The sequence below is a fragment of the Perognathus longimembris genome, chromosome 1 (assembly GCF_023159225.1).
Source record: "Perognathus longimembris pacificus isolate PPM17 chromosome 1, ASM2315922v1, whole genome shotgun sequence".
In the NCBI taxonomy this organism is placed as follows: Eukaryota; Metazoa; Chordata; class Mammalia; order Rodentia; family Heteromyidae; genus Perognathus; species Perognathus longimembris.
Window position 1 is genome coordinate 131,570,490 of NC_063161.1, and position 20,469 is coordinate 131,590,958.

The window sequence follows — 20,469 nt, forward strand, 5'->3', positions numbered from 1 at the left end:
GATCTACACAATAATGGGATCCAATGGGGGGAACACCTCACAGACTCAGAAGCCTCAGAGACTATAAGACAGAAACCTGAACAAATACAAAGATGAAATACTCAAACAGGTTGTGGTATTCCCTGGCTCTAGCCCCTGAGATCTGCTATGTAAATGGTCTTTATTTGCAACCTGTGACGGTCACCTTCTAGGACAAAAGAGGGTGTGATTAAGTCAGGAACTTGAGATGGGAAGGTGGTCCTGGATTACCTGAGTGGGCTCTAAATACATGCACATCCTCAGAAGAGAGAAGATGGAAGAGATTGGGGGTATAGAGTAAAGAATGAGAAGATGGAGCAGGGGACAATAGAAGGATCCTGGCCTTGGAGTAATACAGCCATGACAAGGAAAGCCAGGCCATATGAAGCTGGGAGAGGAAAGGTGACCAGCAGTGAGATTACCAATTTCAGACTTATGGGCTGTGGAACTGTAAGGGAATAAGTTTCTGTTGTTTAAAGCATCAAGACAGGGACTTGTTGTAGCTATCATGGGAAACTAATACACAGAGCAATAATCTTCCTGCCTCTCTTCCTTAGCCAACACTCATAGAAAGGGCCAAGTATGTGCCAAAGCTGTGAAGTGTACAGGAAGTTAGGAAGGTCCCAATGACAGCCTGGGCACAGATGATGGGCATAAACCATTAACCCTCAGAGTTCATACCAGAAGACTTCATGATGAAAGGGATATTTCACCAGCCTTGAGGTGATATTTCACCACATCTCAGAAAGGTGAGGTTAATGTGTGAAGTGCTCCAATCAAGGGCCCAAGATGAAGGTCACTGGCTGATAAGAATCCAATGATGAAAGGTATAATATTGATCAAAATGCACTCTACTTGTAAACTGAAATGGTAAGTGGTAACCACTTTGTAAAATTAATTAACGATTTAAAAAAAAATGTCCTGGGGACCAGCAAGGAGCAGAAGGGGAAGGTAAGTTGGAATCAGACCACAGTGATACCCGAGGCAGGCCAGGGCTGGCTCTGTGGAAAGGTGGATCCTCTTTGTGCTAGCAGCAGTCCCTGCAAAGACAATGTGTGTAAGCTATCCAAGAAACAGATGTTGAAAATTGTGTTAAAAACAAGAGTCCCAAAGATATGACAGCTAGGACACTAAGGAATTGGAACTAAGGACTGTACTTGTTGAGCTTGAATCCAAGCTCTGACACTGGGCTTGGCACTGAGTGTTGCAGGTGCAGGAGAAGAGAAAGCACAGAGCTAGGCAAGAGAAGAAGCAGGAGAGAAGGAGTTACAGAGACGGAGGAATGGAGGCAGAGATACAAGGAGGAAGTCAGGCAGGGCAGCGGTGGCTCATGCCTATAATCCTAGCTACTCAGAAGGCTGAGATCTCAGGATTGCCATTCAAAGCCAGCCTGGGTAGGAAAGTCTGTTAGATTTATCTCCAATTAAGCACCCCAAAAAGCCAGAAATGGAGCTGTGGCTCAAATGGTAGAGCACTATCCTTGAGCAGAAAAGCTGAAAGCTCAGTGAAAGTGCCCAGACCACGGGTTCAAGCCCTAGGACCAGTACACACACACACACACACACACACACACACACACACACACACACACACACACACGGAGAAAGTCAGAGACTTTCTGCTTTCCTCTACACTGTGTACCTTCTCTCCTCCAGGAGACTGAGTCCCAGAAGACCGTGTGGTCACCCTTGTCTAGCTGCTGCCAGAAACCTAGTTAGTCTGTGCCCTTGCTTGGTCCTGTGATTCTTGCTTCCACCATTAATGGATGAGGAGCTGCCATCCATTCCCACTGGGGACTCTGCCTGGCCCACAGCCATTTGTATATGGAGCCTGGTAATTAGGGCTGTAAGAATCAGGAGGCCAGAGGACAGGTTATGTTTAGATAAACTTGAGAAAGTTCAGCTGCTCCTCTGACCTGGCCTCCTGGGGGTTTGCAGTGGGGTGCTGGAAGGCCAGTGAGGAGGCCTCAGCTTTCCCTGCTAACATGCCCTTGGGACAGGGTCCCATAGTGCTGCTGTCCTTCCTCTGCCATCACTGAGAAGCCAGAGTACACAGACTTAGAAATCCATGGGCAGCACAGCACAAAGCAGCAGCCTTACTGGGATCAAGTCCTCCACCTGTAAGCGGAGCAGCTTTTGAAAGCTCCCTGACTTCTCTGGGTCTCAGCCCTTCTAGAAAACTGGGATTAACTGAACTGGCTCACCTCACAGGTTTGCTAGATAAAAGTAATTTGCATCCCACAAAATACTCCATAAACGAGCAGGGTCATTCCTGGATATGGCTTGGGATCTATCCTAACTTGCTGAAGGTTGGGAAATGAGAAGACAAAGGTGTGTCCTTAGGGGGACAGGCTGGGGAGAGTGTGTATGTCCTACAGTCTCTTGTTTGTGCCTGCTGCACAACATCTCCCTAGCTCTGTCCTGGCTTTCCTCTAGCAGCAGGAAAGGCACAGGTTTTGCTGTGGAACCTGGCAGGCCTCACCAGCATTGGCAAGGCCCAGGGCAAGAGTGCACTCAGAGGCCATTGCCCATATGTCTCAAATTTAAAAGGCATAAATCAAGCTAACAAACCGTTAAATGAAATATGCTCTATCCTCCCACCTTGTTAAACATGTCTTCCACACAATCTAGAAGGCTGGGATGGAATTTAGAATTCTGGGACTCCTTGGTGTTCCGTGCCAGCGTATGCAGTGTGAGCAAAGCGTACCTGACCACGACCTGCCACACTGCTCTCCCCAGCCCTGGCTCTACTCATGACCATGAAGGACCTCACACACCTGTGGGACACCCAGGCCTCACATTCAAGCTCTGTCAGCAACCCTACAAAGGGCTCATCCAGTGACATGGGCTATCTTCAGGAGAACCGCACTGAGGATGAAGGTGGAAGGGGCTCCAGGTGGATCTCCAGAGTTGGGAGGAAGGGCACAAGCATGTCCTCTTGGCTGGGTGTACTTGCCCTGATCCACAGGGACAAGGGCACTGCCCTTAGAGTGTAGACTTCTAAGAAGCTTCTCCCAAAAGTAGGGATCTCTCTTCCTGGTATAAGAGTATTTCTAAGTGGCTTATGGTCTGATCTTGCCTTCCATTTGCTGGGTGACTTAGCATGCCCCAGCTTCTTTCTAGACTTGATTTTCTTGTTAGTAAAGTGGGAAGGATGAGCCCTCCAACTTCTCAGAATAATAGTTTTGAGGTTCCAAAGAGAAAGCAGTTATGGAGTCAGGGGATGGGAGATAGTGGTATAGGATCTAGAGAAAATCTGCCCTTAGATCTCCCAGGCATAGAAAAGGGGCATGTGGCCCCTACAAATGACCCCAACTGGTGACGATGCTGCCCATGAAAACAACATCCATAGAGATTCAATTTTTGTGCTTAAAAATATGCTTTATAAAAGAACACAGTGGGTATCTCTGCTATGCTAATCCCCTTAATACACAGCCCACAGCACCACAGTAGTGTACTGCTTTGTCCCCATGATGCAAGAGGGCATAATATGGTATCTCTCCTTTTCAGATTTTCTGAAACTGACATATCACTGGATAGAGGGGATCAGGTCTCAATGGTGTTCAGTTTTGAATCAAATGACAAGGCCATCAACAACCTGGCTGTCTTGAACATATCAACCTCACCCGCAAAGATTAAGGCCTCCAAAGGCACTTCAGGGGCTTCCGACTGAAGAGTCAGTAGAGGGAAGAAAGGTTAGGGGAACCTCCCTACTGTCTGGCCCTGGATCCCTCTATGTTCAGATTCCCCATGTGGCCAACAAGGCTGCTTGAGCGACAGACAATGACCCTCTTTCTGATGTCCTCCCCAGTGCAGTTCCACTGAAGACTCAGCTGCAGGAAATAGACTGAGCCGCCGCTACTGATTTATTCAGGACTGCTTCTCAGATGCGTGGAGGTCAGCTGGGCTGTTTAAGGGGCTTCCCTCCCACTGAAACCCCTCCGCTGCCTGCTGTGGAGACGCCAACAGGGCAAACTCACCAGGCACCATCCCTGTCAGCGTCGGTGCGGAGTAGCTGCCCTGTCCAGCGGGGGGGACGTGCGGAGGGTACCCAGGGAGGGTCGTGCTCGCCAAGTCGCGGCCTGAGGAATCAAAGCAACAAATCACTGGGTGAGCATCTCCACGGCCAGCTGCTCATCCACAGCCTCCCAGACACGTCTACACATTTGTCACGTCTGGTCACTGAACACCAGTGTGCCCTCAGCTTCCCCCATTGCTCATGCATACTCATATGCTCTCTCTCTCTTTCTCTCTCTCTCACACACACATGCATGTGCACACACACACACACACACACACACACACACACACACATACACACACATCTACAGTCACCCCCTCTGTACTCAGCAAAGGCCCACAAGCCAGGACTGTGGCCCATCCATGGGAAACCACAAGGACAACAGAGATGCCACATCACTATTGGAAGCCAGCATCTCTATCCAAAGGACCCACTTCCCCTCATACCCTCTTACCAGTTCTATATAACAAAGTCATCATGGGTAAGACATTCACCTGGGCCTTGAGAGATCACACTGTTGTGACTGATATTGGACCTCAGAGGGCCCTACCCTATGGAAGACTGGCAGTTGTCGTAAAAAAAGACAAGCACCCTTGTCAGCCTTCCCAAGAAGTGGTAAGAAATGAAATGGCCTTGGGACCAGGGAAGGAAGGTGGGACCTCGGTCTCCTCTGAATATGGACACTGATGTCAGGGAAGTTGTGAGGGAGCCAGAAGAAGCTCAGAGATGTGAGTGAGTAACTGCTGGCTACACAGAGTCAGAGGGGTCTGTGGAGCATATAGCAGCCTCCTTGAGGCCAGAAACACTCAAGTAGCTATCTTGGAGCCCAGTCCTACTAATAGGTAGCCACAAGAAAAAGGCTATCTCTAACCAGTGCTTCCCAAAGAATGCAAGCAAGCCTTTGGTGAGAGCCAGTGAATGTTACCTGAATAAATACATAGGACCTTCTAGTGACATCAGTCAAAGACTGAATAGCAATACTCAAGAGTACTCACAGTTCTGCCTACTTTCCAGAACTTCCAGAATACAAGGCAACACCAGGCAGAAGTTCTTCCTTGACTATGCTCATCACTTCCCTAGTCTTGGGTTGGTCATCCTGGCTCAGGTCTCTTAACTTGAGTCATCATTAGAGAATAAACATGCAGGTCTAACTCTGCCAGCCCTCCATCCCCCAATGTATCCATCAGAGCTAATATGGTTCCCCATGATAGCAGAGATTAAACAAAACTGAAACCAGTAAGACTGGCCACTGGTGATGGTTTGCCTTGACTATCCCTCTTCTGCCTCAGTTCTCCTCCTCCTTCAGTCAAATGTCCACATACCTCTATGATGGCTCTTCTATCTGTAGAATGGAAGCTCCAAGGACCAGATATTTGTATCCCAGTGTTGAAGTTGCACAGACCTTGAGTATTTGTATTTGCTGGGTGAATGAGAGGTTTAGTCTTGCTAAAGAAGCAGAAGCCAATAACATCCCCAATTCAAGAAAGGCTCATAGGAGCTATTATTAAGCAACTCCTGTTGCCTGGTGCAAAGACTAAGACCTAAGGTAGGGGAGGGTACCACTGGCTCATGTACTACAGAAACAAATGGCAGAAAAGGTACGTCAGTTCATTTCCTAACATCAGTCTACAGCTCTCTTTCTACCCTGAGTGGGGGGGAGTACTAATGTTCATAGTCTTCCTCACAGATGGTACAGAATGTCAGTGGCCAAAGGGTGGCTGAAAAGGCATCTGAGGCAACAGAGCACATGCAAGTCACATACTCAGTACAAGATGAGATGCCAGTGGCCAAATGGTATGACAGAGAGAGAAGACAACCAATGGTAGAGTTGTTTAATGAGCTGCCTCCCCTCCCCACCAATCAGAAGAGTATCTCCCACTCTGGTCTGCCCATGACAATGATAAAGAAGTACATTGAAATTAGAAAACACCGAATGGTATCCTAAGTATTTTAATGGTTATGTCACTCAACAATCCTAAGAGGTAAGGTGCTGACAGGATCCCCATCTTACACAGTGTCCATACAGCTAGCCACTCCACTCCATTCCACCACCTTGAAGTAGGCCTGTTTGTGCTTCTGGCCACAAGTCCAGAGACTCTGCTATTTCTCAACTGGACACTGTCACTACTACTTCTTGGTTGTGTCTCCCAGAAGCAAACTCAACTATTTATTTCTTACGAGTGAGTGTGTTGGGGGGAGAGGCCAGGACATAAAAAGGAGATAGATGCCCAACCTGCCTCCTAAAAGATGGATACTATCCTGACAGGAATATGTCTGAGATGGCTACCAACACATTTCCAGCTGCCTAGGTGGAAGAAGATGTTGAGTAGGGAAGGAACTTGCACATGGACACTCTGTAGGTTTGAGCAAGGATGGACCTGGAGTCCAGTGCTCCTGCCTCTTGGGATTGGGTTCTTCCTTCAGCAGGGGGTTGCCCTTTTGGTATTGTTTGGCCAACAGTTTCTGCCACTGTAAACATGCTTAAAACCTTGATCCCTCAAGCAAAGGTTTGGAAAATCAGAGCCTCATTGAAGCGCTCAACCCAAAAAGCCAGATAAAAAAGCAATAAAAGCAATGTAGGGTAAGGAGTAGGAATCAATAAAGCAAAAGTAAAAAGTGATTAGGAAATAGAACAGATAAAACAAGTAAAAACCAGGACTGTTACTTAAACCTAGGTCAAGATAAAAACAATTAATGAAGAGAAGGAACAAAGAGAAGATATAACTAGAGATGTAGGAGAGAATATATAAAAGAATAATACTCCCCATTAGTAAATATGGAAATCTCAAAAGGCACATTGTAGAGCACCTGGCCTCCTTGCATTTTTTTAAGAAAAACATGAATTAGCAAGATTAAACTCAAGAGCAGGTAGATGTGACAACAGAAATAGGAAAATAAAGTCTTTTCCCAAAATAAGTGTCTCATCATTTAGCTTCTTGCAAAAATTTTGCTTTTTTTGTTTATATTAAATTCTTTTAAATCTTCAAGGGATACATTCTTCAATTATTAAATTGTTTCAGGACATATTAAACCAAGAAACTTACTGATTTATTTCACCAGGTTAGAATAATTCTGATATAAAAAAACGAACAAATACCACAACACCTAACTGATAGTTTTGCAACTAGGTGTTGTGTTTGTTTTTATATCTCATGATTAATTAGTACTCTCATGATATATTAATATAATAGCAAATTCTTCATTCTTGCTACTACTAGTGTATTAGTAGTACTAAAATATCTACAATCACACTGGTTGAGCAATATTAGAGAAGCAATATAGTTGATGAACAAATAAAGTTTATTCTAGATATGCAAGGATTGTTTGATACTAAACTATTGGTCAAGGTTTCATGTTAATGTATCAGAGAAGGAAGCCAAATAATTATCATAGATGTGGAAAAGGTACTGGCCAAGATTCAGTATTTGTTTCTATAATATATCTTAGTAAGTATTGAAATATACTTCTTTGATCTTAATTTTTTAAACCTAAAGTCAATAAATTTCATTGTTAGAATATATGATAAATTCCTAAAGTCAAGAATATGTCAAGAAAACCTATTAGCAACATGATCACTGAAAACTGTACTGAAGTCTTTAGATAACAGAGAAAGGTGAAATAGAGACATAAAAGGAATAAATATGGAAGGGGGAAAAAAATCTCCACATTGCCATTTGCTGGATATGTCTTGACATGGGGCGTCTTAAGAGCTGGCTTATCCATGAGAACCAGTGAACATGCTGCTACAAAAAGCAGGTAGTAGCTGTCCATAACTGTGGGCTTTCTGCATTCAATAACTCTCACTGCCTATTTAAGAACAGCTGTTGGCTTGGTGTCCTAGGCCGTTCTTAATCTGTGCCCCCACAGGTAGCCTTTTTGAGCCCTGTCAATACCTGCTCTCAGTGCCAGCTCCCACACCTCCTGGCACTTACCTACCCCCATGACTTTGCTCAAACGGTTCCACTTTCAAATCTCCCTGACATTCCTATCAGTTACATATTGTTCTGCTCAATCTCCAAGTCCCCACTTGGAAAGCCTGCTCTTCTGGGGAGACCTTTTCTAGGTACTTCAAAGTCCATGTGTTATCTACCTTCTGAAGGTCCCCCTGTGCCTCTGACCCCTATCCCAGTGTATGGAAAGCATCACACAAGACAACAGAGAAGCTCCAAGTGGTAGTACTTGGAATGATAACAGCTCTACTTGTGCCAGACACTCTTGCATACATTAACTCAGTAATCATCCTAGCAATTCTGTGAGGTTCAAACAATTATCATGCATACTTCATGAAAATCTCTTCTTTGAACCCAAGTGGCTGGGCCCTAGCCTGAGTGTCCATTGGTGGGGAAAGACACTGGTGGTGGGAGAGGGGGTAAGTGAAAAAGATGGATGGAGGGCCCAGAGAATGGATCAATTCGTTGAGCAGGAGTGGGGGGAGGGGGGAGGGGGGAGGGGGAGGGGGGAGGGGGAGGGGGGAGGGGGAAGGGTAAGCAGGTTACAGAAGGAAAGAGTAGGGTCAAAGGCTGTCAAAGGAACATAGGTATCACAGCTCATTTAGGATAAAACAAAGTCAATCATTCCTGGATCTCTGAGGGCAAGGCTGTAGAACTGGTACACAACATGTACTCAATATCTGAGGCAGGACAAGAAGGCTACCCAAGGCACCTTGACGTGTTTCAGTCCTACTCTTGCTTCTGAACTTCCATAGGACTCAAGGCAAGTTGTATTCCATCTCCCTACATGCTCCCCTGCCAGGTTCAGTCACCCAAATTTTGAAAAGAACTCAGTTCACCAGTCTCTCAGAGCCCTACTGGGAAAGCTCCTACTGGCCTGAGTACATGTACACAAAGAGCAAGTTCATTATGAATATAAACCTTCAGTCCTGCAGCTCTAGGTGGACCCTAATGTCACTGTGGCTAGGTTTCCAGGCCTCCTTGGAATGCTGGTAGTCTTGGTGGGTCTTTGCTCAAGACTCGCTGTCATATGAGGTTCATTTCTTTCCAGTCTTGGCTACCAAGCCATCAGTGTGCCCTGTGAGCAGGTGACAGACTGATCCAAGCATTTTACAAGCTCTATTTCTTTCAATACACACAGCAACCATGTAGATGGTGTTGTGATGCCTATTTCACAGATAGGAAGTGGAGGCTCCAGGTAGTTGATGTGTACCAGGTCTCATAGCTGATGATAATAGTGGTGGCTAACATTTCTGTAGCATTCTATTCAATGCCAGGCACAGGTATATAACACTGGGTCATGTTCTAAATACCACTCATGGTGTTTTACAGATATCAACTCCATTTAATCTCCAAAAGCTCACTAAGGCATTACCCTCGTTTTTCAGATGGAAATTAAAATGCAAAGAGATTATAGAACCTGTGCCTATGTCTCCACAGCTCAAAAGAAAGGGAATCTCATCTAAACTCAGGCATTCAGCACCAGGCCCCATCATATTCCCAGCACACTGGGCTCTCCTCCTGTCTCTAGACTGGAAGTCCCCAGAGATCAAGACCTGCCCTTATCCCCTCCCCACCTCCTTCCCTGGCCCAAAACACAGAAGTTGTTCCGATGTCCACCAAGATGACATTAATGGTTCTAAGTCACTCAAGGAACTGAGGGTTCTCACCAGCATCTCTGTCACCAGCTCTTTGTCAGTCATGAACTCAGCCAAACAACAAGGTCTGACTTATTGGTTTCTGGTTTGATGTGACTTTGTCTCTTGGGCAGCCCATTTCTAGGTAGGCACTTTCCATGTCTGCTAATGGGGGGAATGTGAATCCAATTAACTTCAAATTTAGCTTATAATGAACTTATCTCATTTTGCTACCAGCTCAGTTCTCATCGTGTGGCAGTAATTAACCACTGGGGGTTGTCACTTCTAGACACATGACATGGAGACCCTCCAGCCCCTGGCTTCAAACCCTTACAGAATTCATTACTGTGACAATGTCCAAACCCTTCACTTTGGATACCACAGGGCACCCGCCAAACTCAGCCTCTGCCCACCTGATTTAGTGAGAGAGAGAGAGAGAGAGAGAGAGAGAGAGAGAGAGAGAGAAGGCCAGCAGTTGCATGTTGTGAATGAGATGGGGTTGGGACAGAAAGCTAGCCTCAGCTTCAAGCAGGGCTGCTGACCTTGGTTTCAACAGTCCCACAGGGGAGAGCCTGACCAGAAGAGGATGGACTCTGCTCACAAGGCCACCACTATAAGACACTATGGTAGTTAGGGAAGGGAAGATCCTCCAGAAACTGGCAATTGTATCTGCTGGGGACTCTTTATGCCAGGAAGTCGGGGCCCACACCCCACCCCCCCAGGCAGCAGTGACTTTCTATGTCATCTTAAGAAAGCTCCCCTCCTCTCTGCACAGTTTTCCCATCTACTCAAATAATAGGGATGGATGGCCTCTGACGGTTCTTTCCACTTCAGACCTCTCTAAGTCGGTGGCCTCATTTGTCCATTGTGGATGGAAAGTGAGGCAGGTACCAGCTGCTACAGTGAAGGGTCACATAGGGTCTGTCCATCCTGGCCTCTGCTTTCTTGTCCATAGCAACATTCGCTGGGGTTTCTGAATTGTGCCCAGTGACGGGAAGCTAAAGGTCAATCTGGTTTTCTTTTTTCCAGGAAAGGAAGTTCTAGAAGGGGCTAGAGCTGTTGATTTTCATGCCAATTGCCACAGACCGCATTATCAAAAGTGGGTACAGGTGATAGACACCTGGCCAGGGGATTCTGCTTCTCAGGATTTTTTTTTTCTGATACCAGAGTTTGAACCGTGGGGCCTCATAGTTGTTTAACTAACTTGCTTGCTCAGCTCCGTCACTTGAGCCACATCTCTAGCCTGGCTTTTGCTGGTTAATTGGATAGAGTCTTGTTAACATTGCTGCTTGAGATGACTTCAAATCTTGATCCTCCAGATCTCAGCCTCCTGACTAATTGGGATTATAGGCATGAGCTATTGGCACTTGGCTCATATGAAAGGTTTTCAAAGAAGCTAGAGCCCTGTTTTTCATCTAGTTTTATTTTATTTGGTAATCTTTTGCAATGTGAATGCTAGCAACTAATCCCATTTTTAAAATACATGCCAAGGGCCAAAGGAAGTGTTCCAAAGGAAGCATTTCCACCTTTATCCACTTTTAAAGCCCTATGTATCCACACCTACCAACCCTGTCACTAGCAGCACCTGCTGCCTAGCCTGCTTAGAGACATGAGATCTGTGTAGTGTCCAGGCACTGCCAGAAAGGCAACCTCCCTGCAGTGAAATGGCCATAGTACTAAAGAAGATGGCTCCCTGGGCTCCTGTCATCCTCCTCATTTCTGTGGGTGACAGCCAAAGCCTCCTAGTCACTATGGCTTCAAAGGTACCTATCCTTCCTTATGTTTCACTCTGCCTGACTCTGTCTCCTCAGTATCCCTTACTCCATAGCACAGACTGTCCTGCCATGACACAATGTTCCTCCCTTTCCCCCATCTTCCTACTAACTTCTCCCAGTCCTCCCTGGCCCCAGGGTCCACTCCGTAACAGCAACAAAAGTCTGTGTCCACTAAAAACTGCAGATGATTCTCCCGCCGCATGTGTGTGGCATCTTCCTTGAAGACCCTGTCTCACCATCAGAGCCACAGGAAACCTTTCTGCATCATGAGCTAAGAAATAGTATTTACAACTTGAAGCAAGAGGTTGCAAAGGTGGGCAGCATGCAGAGTCCCTCAATGTCATGGGGCATTCATCCACAGGCAGCCCCAAGGGTTGTGGCTCTGGAGGACACCTGTGCTTAATGAGTTCCTTGCTACTGGAGTAGCAGTCAAGCCTTGCAAAGTTATATGTTAATGGGCAGATTCCTATCAGGTGAAAACAATGAAGGGGTGAGCTGTAATGCTGTATATGACATTGACAATTTGATTTCTAATCTACTAATCTTATCCTACTATTTTAATGTTTTTAATGTTTTTCCTAAGGGGTTAGAGATGCAGTTCAGTGGTAAAGCACTTGCCTAGGCATGGGTAAGGCCTTGGGTGTGTTCCAAGCAGACACTTTTCCTGATGGAGAGAGAATAAACTCCTATTCCTGAACTGTTCTTGGAACCAATGTTACCTTTTTAAAGATTTCCCCATTGGCTAAAAATGTGATTAAATTTTCATTTTACATTTGTATAAGAAGTATATTATAGTTTGGATAAGTGCACACAAAGATGTTAAAGGCTCTGTCTCAGGGTGGGAAGTGGTGGAATTCTTAGGAGTTGGGTACAGTGAAAGTCCTTAGGTCATGGGGACATGTCCTTAAAGGGGATTGCAGGAGCCTGGCCTCTCCCTTTTTGTTTTTTGCTTCCTGGATCATGAGGTGACCATTTTCTCTGCCACCTACTCCCCTCTACTGCCATCTAACACTTCTACCAGAGTACCACAATCTTGGAGTCCACCAATCTTGGTCTGGAATCTCTAGAACTGTGAGTTAAGTAACTCTTTTCTCTTTATAGGTTAATTGTCTCGGGTTACATTGTTATAGCAATAGAAATCTAACACACAACATATTAAGACTTTCTAAAAAGTAAATATTGACACCTGTTGATGGGGACATGAGCTGAAGATTTTCAATAAGCACCAGCACAGATGGACAACTGCCACATTAGTAGAGGGAAGGAAACAGCGTAATGCTGGGGAGAATCAATTCTGATTCACAAACCATACTGAATGTGCACATGTGCTGCATATACCACCAGGCCCACTGTTCCAGCTGGCATTTGAGATGTGTGACAAATTCAGATGGGCTGCTCAGAAGTCCTTTTTTGCTCGGATCTGCCACTAGTAAAGAGTGTGTAGCTCCAAGGGGCTTCCCAGGGGATATTTCAGAGAGAGAAGACAATCCTGTTGTAACAGCCCACCTCTGCCCACAGACAATGGCCATGCTAATTGCAGATGAGCTTGAACTGCATCCACTCATCCCAGCAATCTGACAGGCTCCCAATGACAGGCTTATTAGCTATTAGTTTAGGTGGTGTTACCCAGAAATAATAACCATACATTTCTTTTTCCTGAACTACCTAGTCCTCACATGTAACTAGTTATGGCTGGCTTCCCTCTTAACTATCTTGACTAAAAATGTGATCAAGATTTGTAGTGTCAGGAAAACAAATCTGAGAACTCAGTAATCAGAATATTATTAACTAGGTGATGATCAGCTCATCCCATTCATTTGAGCAGACCTTAACTACTTTTCTGCACCACACAGAGCTATCAAACTTGTCTTGTGCTTTAGTTTTGGAAGCATGTTTGGATTTCATCTGCTGGCATTTTAGAATGGAAGCCAGGACTCAGTATTTCTACATGTATTTGTGGCATGATCTTCCTTAAAGTAGTAACTTTTGATCCAATGTAATAAAAGGGTTCTATTCAGTAAGGCTGCATATGAGGTAGTACAGTTCTACTGTTCTGAAGGCTCCGGGTCTCCAGCCACGACAGACCCTGGTCCAGGGACAGGAAGAAGGCAGTATTCACACCAGGAGATTCCCCACTTTGTGCTGGTTCTTGTCTTCATTCACTCATTCATGCATTATCTGATACTGCTAGGTTCTAATCACCATCTTGAGTATTCTAGAGGATCCAAAGATGATAATAATAGTAATGAAATAACAACTATATGCTTGCCATATGCTAGGCACTGTTCTTCTAAGTGCTTTGTACGTACATTTCATTCAAGTGTCACACCCAGTCTGGGAAACATATTGAAAATAAGATGTCCACCTAGTAAATGTGGAAGCTGTATGCCAAGTGAGGTCCTGATTTCAGAGTTGATACTCTGGAAAGAATATACACCCATTCTTTCTGTTGAGTAGACCAATTGTGAAGTACACAATGCACCTCCTGTTTGACAAGCAATTCTAATTCTATAACATCACCTGTGAAAATGCACAAAAAAGTACACCAAGATTCACAGTTAATATGATTAAATGTAATTTTTTAGTTGGAAGGAAGGAAGGAAAGAATAAGGAATCCACCTGAGTATCATAATGATTAGAATAAATCATGATACTTCCCTATTATGGAATATTATACAGTTTTGAAAAGTCATCAGCTACATTTGAATGTGAGAATTATGGAAAGCCCTCCATACAGTATTATTAAATGAATGAAACAAACTATAGAAGAATATTGTGTTCAGTACTATTACATTTGTGCTAGTAAAAATAGGTAAGATCTAGATCCTAAGAGATGAATAAAATGATACCAAAAGTATACCCAAGCCTCTTAGCTTTGGAGAGAAGCACTGGGGATGAGAGGGTGAGGTTGAAGGGAAGAGACTTATTTTCTACTTCAAATTTTTTCTGTATGGTTTGAATATTAACAGCATGCATGCATTATCTTCCATTTAAAATTAACGTTTCGATTTAAAATTAACTTATTCTTAAGACCCAGCCACAGTCTTGCCCCAAGGGGCTCACTCACAGTCTAGAAGGAGAGATAATAATGAATCTAAGATTCATGACATGCAAGGCTCCTCCCTGTCCCTGACTCTCAGCCTGAGCTGTCACAGGAGAAGCTTCTTGTTTTCCACGACAGCCTCATGAAACAGGAACACTTAGGTTGAGTCACATATTTAAAACTCATGGTTACACCAGCCCCCTTCCCCTACCTGACCCTCAGTGGTACCTAGCCCTGCTTGTCTGAAATGTACCACTTAACAACTCCAGTCCCCAGTTTCACTGTGAGTAGCTACAGGAAGGCACAAAACCTATGCTAAAGTCCCTCTTGGTCCAACTCCAGCAAGCCTAATCTGCATTGGCATGTAGTTCCAACATGCTCAGTGGTTTTGTTGCCCACTCCTCCATGGAGAGTATTAAAAGGGGGAAAAATAAGAAGCGGGGGGGGGGGGGGAGAGACTTCTAAAGAGCCAAGCAAGCTGATATTAGGAGAGTGATGAGGTGAGCAGTAGAGCCAGTGACAGGAAAACAATATAAGCCAGCCTGAAAGTCCAAACCTCAGGAGTCAGGTGCATGGTTGCAGTGCCAGCATTGGCTTACAGACTTCCTGAGGCCCTCAGCTGTATCAGGAGGGTCAATAACACTCGTTCACAAAGATGAGCCTGGTGCTGTCACCAGGGAAGAGTGAAAAATGTCTTCAAACATGATTGTGTACATTTTATCCAAAAAATGAATATGACAAGCCACTAATAAACCCAAGTAATTGTATTTTTAAAATGATGCCAATGGCTCATACCTGTAATCCTAGCTACTTAAGGGGCAGAGATGTGAGGATCGAGGTTCGAAGCCAGTGGAACTGTAGCTCAAGTGGTAGAGTACTAGCCTTGAGTAAAAATGCTCAAGAACAGCACCCATGTCCTGAGTGCAAGCCCCAGGACCCACGTGTCCCCCCCCACTCCCCCCCCAACATAGTGCCACTGAGTGCCAGATTAGAGCCTCTGTCTTTGAAAGGGACTTGGACTGGTAACAATCATAAACTAGAGTCATAGCCTATCCACTTCTGGTCCTGAAGACCAAAGATATATGTCACAGAGCCAAGCCTGGAGCGAGAAAGCCCAGCTAGACAATGCTGGCATTTGGAACACCAGATTCTAAATCAAATAGTGAGGCCAATATTGGTATCCAACCAACTAACTGCTGAGGCTCCATGTGAGAGACGAGCTGGGCAGGTGCCTGACTTTCCACAGAAAACCAAGCCTACCCTGCAGAGGCGCCTCCCAGGGTGCACAGCAAATTAATGTGATTCAGAGAACATGCATTAAATCGAGATTCTGGGCTGGTGCTGCAGGCTGTCAAAGAGCCTTCCCCTCCCAGGGAAGTCAAGTCAGTACCAGGGCTCCTTTATCTGCTGCCTGCTTTCAAGAATGTGGCTGGGACTCTGGTTTGCAAGCCACTGCCAGTTCTGGTCTTAATTTTCCTTGAAAAACACAGCTGGTCACCCTACCTTGCCTCTCATGGGCAGGCCATCAGGAGCCCTGGATGGGATTGTAGAGGTGAAAGAACTTCATTCATTGCAAGTGTGGGGAGAGGAGGTCCTTCTTGAATCGGGAGCATCAGAGGGAGACCAACATGTGAACCAGGCAGGCCTGGGTTCAAGTTGCTACTTACCATCTTGGTGCCCACAGTGGGGGAAACTGAGCTTCAAAGAGGCAAAGATTCTCACAGGCAAAGTCTCACAGGTAGTAAAGAGTAAACAATAAAGGAAATCCTGCATCTGGCCTGCAGCCTGCCTGAAGGAGGAGGGCTAGTGGCAAGGAAGAGCTACAGGGGGACTTGGGCTGAGTGGGGATGGGATATGCCAGCAGAGGTTACCTGACCTACAGCCTACCTTCGCTCAGTAGAAGAGCCCTGCAGAGTGGAGGCACTTTGACAGACTCTGAGCTTCCTTGGGCCCAGGCAGAGGTAGTGGGGAGGTGGCACACCTGGGTGGAGGGTGGACTGTCTGGGTCTGGAAGTGAGGATTGAGCTGGGCTGAGCAACGGGCAGACATTCATGTTCTGTGAGCTACCTTTATACTGGCTGGGAAACCTCTGCAGTACCAGAGGACACCCAATCCAAGCATGATGCAGCTCACTTTTAGTCCCAGCAGGAGGATATCAAGTTTGAGGCCACTCTGGGCAAAGTTAATGAGAATCCATCTTGAAAAAGAATGTATAAATGAAAGGGCTGCAGATGTAAGTGGTGGAATACTTGCCTAGCATGTGAAAGGTCCTGAGTTCAGTTTCCAGCTTGGAAGTGAGGAGAGAAGGAGGGAAGGAGGGAGGGAGGGAGGGAGGGAGGGAGGGAGGGAGGGAGGGAGGGAGGGAGGGAGGGAGGGAGGGAGGGAGGGAGGGAGGAAAGAAGAGCAAGCAAACTCAGCATGGTAATACATGCCTGTGGTCCCAACTGCTCAAGAAGCTAGGATGGGAAGATTCCTTGAGTCCACTCATTCAAGATTAGCCAGGGCAACACAGTGAGAACCTGTCTCAAAAAACAAACAACAACCTTTTCCTCTAAAAAAGACTTTAACTGCAGTTAGATATAATGAAATGCCTGTTCTTATAGGATGTGAAAGAAGCCCCAGCAAAGCAAGGCCTTGCTCAGACATCTGTACACAACCAGGCCGGGTCCTAGAACCACCAAGTACCCACTCCAAATTTCCTTTCCCTAGTTTTTTCTTTTCCTTTCCTGCTTTTTCCCTGTCTCATCACAGAGGCTTTCCCTGTCACATCCCTCAAGGCTTAAGAAATGGACTCTGGTTTTCCTTCTTGGAAACCAGGGCACTGCCATTGCTGATGAAGAGAGCTAGACACTGACATCTGTAATCAGATCTACAAATGGCACATCTTTTCAGGCTCTGCAGGCATGGCCCAAGTCAGCAGGGTCTCTGGAACCTTCTTGAGCCCACTGGGCAGGGCCAGGTAGGGGGACAGGACACACATGCCACAAGAATCATCTGATCACTCTCTGTGCTACCAGCAATTGACTGCCCCTTTGGCAAAACGGGGTTAGTAGCCATTTCTTTGCCCCCCACCCCCACCCCCAGGCTTCCTGGGCTTTGGAAATGGAGTAAGGACAGACAGAAGAGAATGAAAAGAAAGAACACAGAAACTTCTAGTGAAAGAAATGGGAATATTCAAGTCACAGTCCAGTATGGCGTTGGCTTCAGTTTTAGATTGGTTTTGCAGAGTTTTCCTTTGGCTTATGTTTCTTTTTCCCTTTTCCCCTTATTCTTCCCCTTCCCTTTCTTTCCTTCCTTTCTTTTTTTTTTTTTTTTTTTTTGGCCAGTCCTGGGCCTTGGACTCAGGGCCTGAGCACTGTCCCTGGCTTCTTCCCACTCAAGGCTAGCACTCTGCCACTTGAGCCCCCAGCGCCGCTTCTGGCCGTTTTCTGTATATGTGGTGCTGGGGAATCGAACCTAGGGCCTCGTGTATCCGAGGCAGGCACTCTTGCCACTAGGCTATATCCCCAGCCCTCTTTCCTTGCTTTCTTGATAAGCTGTGTGCTTAGTGGCTCTTGCTTGGAATCCTGTAATCCTAGCTATTCAGGAAGGTGAGATCTAAGGATTGTGGTTCAAAGCCAGCCCAGGCAGCAAAGTCTGTGAGGCTCTTATCTCCAGTTAAGCACGCACACACACACACACACACACACACACACACACACACACACACACACACACACACACACACACACCAAAAGTGGATCTGTAGATCGAGTGGTGGAGTGCTAGCCTTGAGCAAAAAAGCTCAGGAACAGCTCTCCAGGCCCTGAGTTCAAGCCCTAGACCAGCACAGAAAGAAAAAACAAACAAACAAAAAGATGGGGCCTCATTATGGCTATCCTCCTGTCTCACTATCCCAAGTGCTAGGATTGTAGATGTGTGCTGTAGGGCTTGCCTCTCTGCTTGAGTTTTAAAGCCCCACAAGTCAGTGCTACCCCCTGCACATAATTTGTATGGCCTTAGGCTGGTTATTTGAATTGTTCTGGCTTTCAGTTTCCTTACCTCCAAATTGGGGTGGATAGCACCCTCTACACAGGGGTGTTTGAGAATGGAGCCACCTCACTTCAGAAAAGGAGCCTGCCTCATGGATTCACAACCACAAAATGATTCCCTTCTTCCAGTCAGCCTCCAGACCCTGGGTCCCCAGCAGTCCCCTCCCCTCCCAAGCCCCTTCTGCTCCAGCCATCCCCTCCAAAATGAACCTCCCTGGGCAGGAGGACTCAGAGAATTAAAACATGCAATCAAACAGCTTCTTGACGGGAAATGCTTTGGAAATTTTCGGCTCCATTTACTTCTCAATCTAATTTTGTCCTCCGATGCACATTATGCGCGAGATGGGATCTCATGTGGTTTGCCCAGCACTCCATACACCAGCAGGAGGCACCCAGCGTCTCGATTGCAGCTCCTATCTCTCCAAGCCACGTGAGAGGCATAATGAGGGCTCTCAGCAGGCTTTGGGGGCACCCCTGGGTAAGAGGGCCCAGCCTGGACACCCTGGCACCTATGAGCCCCACCTCTTCACCAACAGCCTTGGATTAGTGATTATGGGATGTTTATCTGCAGCCAAACCCCAGCCACAACATGGATTCCCATTGCCACCCATCCTGAACTGTCCCTGTTTAGCCCTGACCTTCTCCAGTTGGATTATACATTCCTCAGCTCCCCTGAGCTGGATCAAGCCCAGACTCTCACTGCTTTTTTTTTTTCCTCAACCATTGCCTGGAGTTGTGTAGCACCAAATCCCACCTCTATCCTAGTCATAAACAGCTTATTGTCCCCCCTACTCACCCCAAGCCTTAGCAAATGGTGCTGCTACACCTGACAGACACCCAGGCAACTCTGCCATTGTTACCTCTGGTGGTAGACCCCTCCTAGTTAGCCCAGGGCCACCCCCTCTCCATCCCACATTCCCTTTTTGGTGCTGTGAGAGTCCATACACACAGGTCTATGTCCTCAGGTTGCATGGGTCAGCTGTCCTCTAGAAGATGCTAGCTTAACCACTTCCAGCTCAAAGACAGTGTCATGTTTACCTGTGTTTCCTTGTGGTTAGACCAGAACTGAGGCCAAATACCCATCAGCTCAGAGAATGTTTTCCCAGCACCTCCTCTGGACTCAGCCTGTGGTAAATGATGGGGATTTTGTGCCTATAAGAATAGCAAGCTTTTTACCCTTATGACCACATAAGATGATGCTAAGTGAAATGAACTCCATTTTATGAAAATGATTGTTATATCAGAGTTGTAACTACTTTCAACATCCCATGTGTATTTGTAGTTTCTACTATTGATGATGTTCGTGTATGACCTTCTTGTGATTGTATCTACACTATCTCTGTAATCTTATCTGAGTGTATGGGAAACAGTGTGTACTGGTATTAGAATTAGGAAATTCAAAGGGAATACCAAAATTGAGAGACAAAGGGTAAAATACGAGAAACAACAACAAAAGCAATACTTGCAAAACTGTTTGGTGTAAGTGAACTGAACACCTCAGGGGGGGACAGGAGGAGGGGGGAGGGGGTATGAGGGACAAGGTAACAAACAGTACAAGAAATGTATCCAATGCCTAATGTATGAAACTGTAACCTCTCTGTACATCAGTTTTATAATAAAAATTAAAAAAAAAAAAGAATAGCAAGCTTTTTTGGTTGATGATCCTCTTCTATCCCCTGCCTATGGTTGTCCCCGTGCTATCACTATATCTCATCTGAGTACCCTGGATACTGTATATACTGGTATTAGAACTAGGGAAGGGAAGGGGAATATCAAAATCAAGAGGCAAAGGATAAAAAGACAAACAACTCCAAAAGCAATACTTACAAAACCATTTGGTATAAACCAACAGAACAGCTCATGGGGAGAGAGGAAAAGAGGGGGGGGCAGATGAGGGAGGAGGTAACAAATTGTAAAAGAAATGTACCCACTGCCTTATGTATGAAACTGTAACCCCTCTGGTACATCACTTTGACAATAAATAAGTAATTATTC

General features: G+C 45.8%; 1 protein-coding gene across 3 annotated transcripts in view; it reads right to left on the reverse strand.

The window, feature by feature from the left end:
- Pax5 (paired box 5) overlaps positions 1 to 20,469 on the reverse strand; it is a 179,405-nt gene that overhangs the window by 39,546 nt on the left and 119,390 nt on the right. For all 3 annotated transcript variants that reach the window (XM_048334597.1, XM_048334453.1, XM_048334514.1), the window contains one exon: positions 3,998 to 4,099. In XM_048334597.1, coding sequence (XP_048190554.1) covers positions 3,998 to 4,099 — 102 coding nt within the window. The remainder of the gene's footprint in view (positions 1 to 3,997; positions 4,100 to 20,469) is intronic.